Raw genomic sequence first — 9,266 nt, 5'->3', positions numbered from 1 at the left:
ATAATGAAACTTCACATATGCCCGCTGTGTTATTTGTGTTAGCATACAGTACATGTATAACTGTCAGTGTATGATGCATTGCAGTGTTCTGGTGTTTCAGCTGTTTCAGTGCAGTGGTTGCAGTGTGTTCGGCGGAGGGGAAGTGTAGCGGTACTTTCAGGCCCAGTTTCCAGAGCAGTCAGCCAGAAGAGGACCACACCCTGGCCTGAGCTGCCCTATTCCCCATGGGCTGCTCTCACCATAGCCAAAAGTTTGGCCAGACCACTGGATAGAAAATAATGGGCCAGACATCGAGGAGGAGGAGAGGCTGGTAAAAAACTTTCATACAGATTACACTTTTTCTGTAAAGAACAAGCTTTGAATGATCACATTCCATAATTTACATTTATCTTAAGACAGATATCCCGAAGCTGCTCTCTACAACTAGTGTGAAGCCCAATGAAAGGCATAACTAAACATCAACAGACAAACACAGACTGGTTTAAATTTATTTAAACATTTACAAATAAATACTTGGAAGATTTTGTCTTCCATTAATGGCTTCTTGTTGAAGAAAGAAACAGACTTTATAGACTTTTAAGTGATTACCGATTGAGACCAGTGAACTTTGCGCACAATATATTTAGATTGTAAATTGTGGACCATAATCTGAGATGTTCTGTGTTCATGATAACATAAAATCATAATAATAATTCTCTTTCCTCTAGTGTTACACTACCATTCAACAATTTGGGGTCTGTTATGCTCACCAAGGCTGCATTTATTTGATTAGAAATGGAGAAAAACAGTAACATTGTGAAATATTAGTACAATTTAAAATAACTGCTTTCTATTTTAATATATTTTAATTCCAGTGATGGCAAAGCGGAATATTTTGCAGCCATTACTCCAGTCTTCAGGAATCATTATATTATGCTGATTTGACACTCAAGAAACATCTTTTGTTATTATTATAAATGCTGAACACTGCAAAAAATGCTTTTCTAGCTTAGATCTTTTGTCTTGTTTCCAGCCAAAATATCTAAAAATTCTTAAATCAAGAAGGATTTTCTAGACAAGTAAAAATGATTGTCTTGTTTTCAGAAAAAACAAGTCAAAATTAAGCGAGTTTTTGCTTGAAACAAGCAAAATAATCTGCCAATGGGGTAAGAAAAATAATCTTGTTTTCTGTTTGAAACAAGATTATTTTTCTTACCCCATTGGCAGATTATTTTGCTTGTTTCAAGCAAAAACTCGCTTAATTTTGACTTGTTTTTTCTGAAAACAAGACAATCATTTTTACTTGTCTAGAAAATCCTTCTTGATTTAAGAATTTTTAGATATTTTGGCTGGAAACAAGACAAAAGATCTAAGCTAGAAAAGCATTTTTTGCAGTGAAAACAGTTGTGCTGCTGAATATTTTTGTGGAAACCATGCTACATTTTTTCAGGATTCCTTAATGAACAAAGTTCAAAAGAACAGCATTAATCTGAAATAAATATTTTGTCTTTGCTGTCACTTTCATGCATTTCATGCATCCTTGCTGAATAAAAGTATAAATTCCTAAAAAAAATTATACTGACCCCAAAATGGTATATTGAACGGTAGTGTATATAAATTTGGTTTTGTGGCATTACTGTTGGCCTCTATATGACAAATTGCTTGAGTTTTCCTTATTTGTAAGTCACTTTATAGTCAGATCATGATCCAGGGATAGTGCTATAATGATAAACAGCACTGGGCACCAGATTCAGTCAAGGTCTTCCAGAATTAATTCTGGAAAATAGTGTGTCTATGGTTCAGTCAATTCAATTTCAACATCACTCATATATGGACAAAAATAAATAGATACAGCGAAAATGAAAAGTTAGTGGAAAAGAACTTATGTGCCAGACTTCATCTCCCATTCCTGCAAAAAAAAATTAAAAGAACAGAATGAACACAGGGGAAAATATGCACTGTAGTGTAAACATCTTAAAGTAAATGCAACTTTAGGATCATGCTTTTACATAAGACCCAGCATATGTTACCTGCTATTAATATCTAGTGTGATGAAGAAAATAAGTGTCATGTGGTTACTGACCTTGGCTTTCCTGAGGACGTGTCCTCGCACAGGTGAGGCTTTCTGTTGTGTCTGACGCCGCAGCAGAGATGCACTGTTGACTGGTAGAGAGCAGGTCTCAGTGTCACTGGTGTCACAGCTGGAAATGGGTGAGTTGTCCACCGTTCGCCTCATTAGCACTGGAGACTAAAAACAAACGAGACACATTTTGATACCTGCTTTTCTTTTATCACTTAAAAATGGAAGTGACACAACCCTACAGTTAGTATTACATCATGTCTATGTTAGAGAAATTGTTGCTGTTTTTCCAGACCTGTGGGCTGGAGCTGCCCGTTTTGGGTTCAATGGTCAGGCCCAGGGTGACGCCTCCGTTCAAGGCTTTCTTCAGACTCTCCTTCACCTCCGTCAGCTCCAGTTCCAGATTGACTCGTTCTTCCTCTTTTAGTTTGCATTCATCCTCCACTTTCTTAAGTCTCTCTGTCAAAGATGCCTGAGAGCGCTTACCTGGATGAAAAAAACACCGGGAGAGGTTATAACTGTCATTTTTCAGGATCCTTTAATGAATAGAAAGCTTAAAAAACATAATTTATTTGAAATAGAAAACTTTAGTAACATTATAAATGTCCTGTCACAATTTGATCAATTTATTCTTGCTTAATGTAAGTATTTATTACCTCAAACCTTTTAATGCTATTTTTTTTTTCTTACTTGTCATTGACACATACAGATTCAATCAAACTTGAATCCCGTTGACATCCTCACCTGTGTTGTTCTCTATAGCAGTGCGGAGGTCCTTCCTGTCTTTTTTCAGCTGGGTCAGGCGGTTTCGAATTTCCTGCTTCCTCTTCATCAGCTCCTCCTCTTTCGCTTGGAGTTTCTTGGCATCTGCCTCCACTCTGTTTTTCCCGTACTTATACTGATCCACACCTGTGAAGGTTAATGATGCATTATAATCAAAGTAAACCATCATCAGAAAATCTTTCCATTTTTAACTTTTGGATTCAGTCTTTTCATCGCATTAAAGGCCTCTGAGACCACAAACGCAGATTAAAAGGCAGACAGAATATACAGTATACCACATCCAAATATTTGCAAGTCCACATAAATGGCCACTGGATGATTAGGATGTCTGTGACTGACTGACTGCCTGTCTGAAACGGAATTTGGGGTGATTGAGTTTATAAAGGAGCATGTCAACAGATCCACTGCTGTCTAACAGCACTGCAATTTCCACATACCGGCATTCTCCACAAATCTGTGTGGCTTCTTTTTCCTTGAAATAAATTAGTGGTGTAATAGCTAGGATGATGGATGCAGACTTAATGTCTGCTTAGTTTAGTTTCAGCCATACGTCCACTTTAAAAAAAAAAAAAATGAAAGACTCATTTTGAGATTATCAGATGTGCTTTTATATGTTACAATCTCTTACTAGAGTTGTTGCGTTTCTCTGGAACAGTGCTGCTGATTCCATTGGCCTTTTTGGGCTGGTTCTTGTCCAACTTCTGCTTTGCAGCGAACCCATTGGTGGTCAGGCCTTTCTTTCCCTTGAGCTGATTGGTTGAAAGAAACATGTACAAAAAAGCTGAAACTGGTATGTGGGCTACTAACAAACATCTGATATTTAAAGACTTTGATTTCGCTGTTAACACCTGTTACATTTTAAGGGTGTGATTTGTGATTTAGTTCTAAGATTACCACTTCATACAAATAATTTCACGTAGGTTAGATCTGCAAACCACATCTACTAAACCACACATGTTGCTTGAGGGGACATTTTCTTTTAGTTATACTATAGCTGGCAATAAACCTTTTTTCTATCTTTGGCCTATAAAATGTAACCCAGAGTGAATTAAGGCTTCAGTAAATCCATTCAAGGCCACGGCCACACAGACATAGATATTATATAGATCAAAAGCATTCATTTCTGGAGCTGGGTGGTCCACAATGCATGCACTGTGCTGTGTGTTTATTTCTATTCTGTGTTTGTTAATATTAACTGAAAATACAAATCTGATACAGATATCCATTGTTTGAGATTTACTGTGTTAGCCTCGGTTAGTCACCTGGTTAGTGTTAGTATTAGCAGCTGAGGGAGAGGAGGAAGAGGACAGAGATTTGGTGGAGAGCGGTTTGTTGTAATGCCCTGTGGAAGATGACTGCGAGCGGATGGATTTGGGAGAGTAGCGGGCTGCTAGTTTGGGGGAGGGCATGTTTTCATAAAGATCTGTATTCTCATAATGAGACTCTTCTTTCCACCGATGGTCCCCTGAAGCTGGGGAGGAGTAGTGCGCATCTGGTACCTTCCATATCGCAAGCGTGCAAGCAAGAGAAGAGCGATTAGAAAAGAAAAAGTGGATCAGGGACAGAGAGGAGTTAGGCAGGATCAGAAAAGAAGGTGAGTATTTAATGGGTTTAAAGTTTGTTCATTTGCTTACCGATCCATTGATGCAGGGCACATCATCATAATGCAGAGCGACCCCTGTGGGACAGGCGTAACCATTGACTGGGTTATCCAAGTACGGGTTTGGAGAAACTGCACGCTTACTGGTGAAACTGTGAACATATACATATATTCATTACTACACATACAAATGTCATACAGAGAACTTAAACTCTAACTTTAAACAGTAGTGTTGGGAAAGATACTTCAAAACTGTAGCTTTACAAGCTACTCATGAGCACTTTAACTACAGTCAAGCTTAGTAGTTAGCTATACTAGAAGGCATTAACAATCAGTAGCTAATTATTAAAAGCGGCAAGTTTGGGGTCACTAAGTTTTTTTTGTTTTTATGTTTTTGAAAGAAGCCATTTATAGATTTATTTGATCAAAAAAGCAGTAAAACAGTAATATTGTGAAGTAGTATTACAATGTAAAATAACTGTTAATACGTTTTAAAAGGCAATTTAATTTTTGTGATGGCAAAGCTACATTTTCAGCAGCCATTACTGCTCAATAAACTTTTCTTATTATCACTGTATCTATGTTGAAAACAGTTGCTGCTTAATATGTTTGTGGAAACATTGATACATTTTTTCACTGTTTATTAATATAAAGTTTTAAAAAAAGGAACAGCATTTATTTAAAACAGAAATATCTTGTAGCATTAGAAATGTCTTTACTGTCACTTTTGATCAATTTAATGCATCCTTGCTGAATAAAAGTATAAATTTCTTGGAAAAAAATCTTACTGACCTCAACTTTTCAATGGTACTATACAAATATATAAAATAAATAGTAAATGTATTTAAAATAATAAATATATAACAAAAAAAATAAAAGTAGTGAATACAAAATGTATAATTTAATGACAGATAAAAACAATGAGAATTTTTTGAATAACCTCAATTACAAATAAATGTTACAGATAAGATAGCACTAGAATATAGAATATAACTAATAGAATATAACTAATACAATAATACAAATAATACAATATTGTTTTCTTTTTATTTAATTTTATATAATTAAAAAAAAAAAATTGCTACGTGTACAGCGTTAGGCTAACTGAGGCTTGTCATAGCACTTGCATATCATTGCTCTTTTGTTGATTCTGATTGCTTCCAAAGTCGCTTTGGATAAAAGTGTTTGCTAAATGACTACGTGTAAATGTAATATAATATATAACATTGTATTAAATAGCATATTAAATAAAATATTATATTACATTAAATTAATTGTATAAATATTTTATATTTTTATTTTTGTGCATTAAATATACTGTTGAACAGCAGTGTTATGTTAAACATATATTTAAATATTTATAAATATGAAGATGCAAATGCAGTGCAGGAAACTTCTAATTTAATTTAAATTTATTCAAGAAAAAGTGGTAACATTTTATTTTAAGGACCAGTTCTCACTATTAACTAGTTGCTTATTAGCATGCCTATAACTAGCATATTGGCTGTTTATTAGTACTTATAAAGCACATACTAATGCCTTATTCTGCATGATCATATTTTAGATCCCTTAATCCTACCCCATACCAAAACTTAACAACTACCTTACTAACTATTAATAAGCAGCAAATAAGGAGGCTGTTCAGGGAAATCTATGTGTTCCCTATTCTAAAGTGTTACCGAAAAAGTTACTGGCATGCTAATAAAACATTTTTTAGCAGTACTGGGTTCTCACCAAAACGACTGCTTGGCCAGCTGAATGACATTAGCAGTGGTTTCGACGTCAATGTAATCGTAGTGCAGTGCAGCAGGATCTGTTGTGGAGCCCGTTTCGGCCAGCAAGACCCCCAGCCACCTTCCCATACTCTCAGAGGAGGAGGCCTGACAGGAAAAAGAGTGAAAGATGCAATGAATGAGTGTCAGTGGAATATGAGACAAATAAAGCACTAATCTATGCAGTCTCTGCGAATCCACTCTACACATGATACAGCAGTGACATCATTACGAAAGCAAGCCAACCAAACCATCCATCTAATCCCTCCCCTGAGGTCCTGTCTCAGACACATTAATTGCCCCGCAAGAGCTGAGGGACTTGGCACGTACCTCCAGAACAGCCACCTCCTGTCCATTGCGCAGCAGACGGAAGGCAAAGGGATGTTTGGAGTCCAGCCCTGGAATGACCTCACACCCCCGCAGCGGCAGAGAGGCCATGTGTGTCTTCAGATCTGCCCGGTCCTTGTGCAGCAACAGCTGGTTGTCTTTAAGCTGGCACCAGCGCTCTCTCCAGCGGTTATTGGACAGCACGTTCAAATAGCCTGTTAATGTAGGATTGGGCCGAGAGATTGATATTACAGCCAACAGACAGACCCACAAGTAAAAGTGTCGATAGGGTTGGGGGAAGAATCATTTAAAAATTTTGCCAATCATTTATATTTTTTTCATGTTAATATTTTTAATTTTCTATTTAAATATTTTAAATATGTAATTTATTCCTGTGATAGAAAAGCTCATTTTTCAGCAGCCATTACACCAGTCTTCAGAGTCACATGATCCTTCAGAAATCATTCTAATGTGCTGATTTGGTGTTCAAAAAACATTCCTTAATATTATCTATGTTGAAAACTGTTTAAAACTGCTTAATATTTTTGAGGAAACAGTGATACATATATTTTCAGGCTTATGTGATTAATAGAAAATGCAAAAGAACAGCATTTATTTCAAATAGAAAACTTTTTTAACATTATAGATTTTGTTACTGTTACTTTTGATCAATTTAATGCAATCAATTCAATCCTTGCTGATTTTTAACAGTAGTGTATTTGCGCAAAGCACAATGGAGATAAAACAAATTGAAATACATCACAGTTAAATAAAAACAACTATAAAGATAAACAGAAAGCCCATATTGATGTAGTATCATATGTGACCCTGGACCACAAAACCAGTCATAAGTAGCACTGGTATATTTGTAGCAATAGCCAACAATACATTGTACGGGTCAAAATAATAGATTTTTCTTTTATGCCAAAAATCATTAGGATATTAAGTAAAGATCATGTTCCATGAAGATACTTTGTAAATTTCCTACCATAACTATATCAAAACTTCATTTTTGATTAGTAATATGCATTGCTAAGAACTTCATTTGGACAACTTTAAATGTGATTTTCTCAATATTTTGATTTTTTTGCACCCTCAGATTCCAGATTTTCAAATAGTTGTATCTCGGCCAAATATTGTCCTAACCTAACAAACCATACATCAATGGAAAGCTTATTTATTCAACTTTCAGATTACCATTATGATAGTTTTTTTGGTCCAAGGTCACATATTGTCTGGTCCTTGCTTCTGCTACTTTGGTTATTAAATAGACATTGCATTATCTAACTAAAGTGATTTCCTGAATTTTTACGACTGACAATCGAATTTTGAGATAAAAATATTAACAGAACCATAGCCAGCAAATTGAATGCTTCATTAACATGATTCACAGGCTGTCAATCACTAATGTTAGGACTATCAGGTGATGACAATGGCAAAAATCTAGGTATTATGTGGTTGAAGAGCAAGAAAATCCTTTGTTTGGGTAATGCGTTTAGGTGGCGGAAAAAACCTAGATGGAAAAAACTAGACAGAGTTTTGGCTGCATATCTGAGAGGATGAAAACAATGGGAGCTGCCCAAAACAGATAAAACCAAATCCTGAAATATGCAATAAAAAAGCCTTGATATTTACTACCTTTATCTGTCACTATAGATATTACAGATATTATTTAGTGACTGATTTCAGTTACTTGTTCATACAGGCATTATTCTACCTGTTCCTGTATGTATAGGACAATCTAAAATTAGTACTTTTATTCAGCAAGGATGACATTTCAAAATATATTAAAATAAAAACTATTTCACAATATTAATGTTAAAATCTTACCGACCCCAAACGTTTCAATGGTAATGTATATCAAAATGGTATTGGAAGCGCTCACCACACGTTGGGACATCCTCCTCCGCCGATGAGGTCTGTTCATCTGTAGATGGTTTTTTCTTGCCCAGGCTTATGATTTTAGTGATTTTCTTTCCAGTCACACGTCCCACGGTGCCTTTCTGCTCTGATTTAGAGTTCTTCTTGCCTTTGGCTGCAAAAAAAGGCAAATTAGTGTCAGAGTGTGAAATATATGTATGGGATTTTATAAAGTAATATATTATACAGATATGCTAGTTATCTAGAAAACCATTGGTGTTGCAACTATAACAAGGGGTGGGTTTGGAAAATATTTTGTTTGTGGGGTGGATTTGGTGGGAAAAGATTGAATTATGGAAAATGACAAACGGCAATCTGTTCATTTTAAAACGTTAGTAATTTAGGCCAGAGAGTAAGAGGCTGAACTGACAATGACAGGACACGTCTTCAGACTTTTAATCCAAATCCTAAACAGTGCGTGAAACCAACTTCGTTCTTCTCCAAGTTTTTTGGATACTTTTATCTGAGTGTGGTCTGTGGTTAATGGTATTGTAAGAAACAAAAGATCTAGAAAAAACAAACTTAAACATTGAAAGTAAAAGGACACACTGTGGGAAACCGTTCAGGTCACATCCTATTCCAAACCAATGGTGGACAATGCGAGCAAACTAGCAGTTTGGGATCTGGACTGGGTTAAAGTGTGTAAGAAGCTACAGCACAACAAATTACAGGCTTTTCTCCTTCTCAAAAAGCCTACTACAAAAGCAGCTCACAAGCACAAAGAAAACATATAAAGATACAGTGAAACTCTTGCTCTTCTGACCTGACTTGGTCCAAGCTTCACTGCAGAAGATTACATCTTAGT

At 35.8% G+C, this 9,266-nt stretch overlaps 1 protein-coding gene across 3 annotated transcripts in view; it reads right to left on the bottom strand.

Moving 5' to 3' along the window:
• Positions 1-1,543: 1,543 nt before the first annotated feature.
• afap1 (actin filament associated protein 1) overlaps positions 1,544-9,266 on the bottom strand; it is a 52,099-nt gene continuing 44,376 nt past the window's right edge. For 2 of the 3 annotated variants that reach the window (XM_016445336.1, XM_016445335.1), the window contains exons 9-18: positions 8,427-8,576; positions 6,545-6,756; positions 6,177-6,322; positions 4,477-4,594; positions 4,105-4,341; positions 3,471-3,591; positions 2,804-2,968; positions 2,355-2,545; positions 2,063-2,227; positions 1,544-1,888 (exon numbers count right to left, since the gene is read on the bottom strand). In XM_016445336.1, the coding sequence (XP_016300822.1) occupies positions 1,862-1,888; positions 2,063-2,227; positions 2,355-2,545; positions 2,804-2,968; positions 3,471-3,591; positions 4,105-4,341; positions 4,477-4,594; positions 6,177-6,322; positions 6,545-6,756; positions 8,427-8,576 (1,532 nt within the window). In that variant the 3' untranslated portion in view covers positions 1,544-1,861. The remainder of the gene's footprint in view (positions 1,889-2,062; positions 2,228-2,354; positions 2,546-2,803; positions 2,969-3,470; positions 3,592-4,104; positions 4,342-4,476; positions 4,595-6,176; positions 6,323-6,544; positions 6,757-8,426; positions 8,577-9,266) is intronic. The other variant, XM_016445337.1, reaches the window with a different exon arrangement.

The sequence above is a fragment of the Sinocyclocheilus anshuiensis genome, unplaced genomic scaffold (genome assembly GCF_001515605.1).
Source record: "Sinocyclocheilus anshuiensis isolate Anshui unplaced genomic scaffold, SAMN03320099.WGS_v1.1 scaffold159, whole genome shotgun sequence".
In the NCBI taxonomy this organism is placed as follows: domain Eukaryota; kingdom Metazoa; phylum Chordata; class Actinopteri; order Cypriniformes; family Cyprinidae; genus Sinocyclocheilus; species Sinocyclocheilus anshuiensis.
This window is presented reverse-complemented; position numbering and strand designations above follow the sequence as displayed.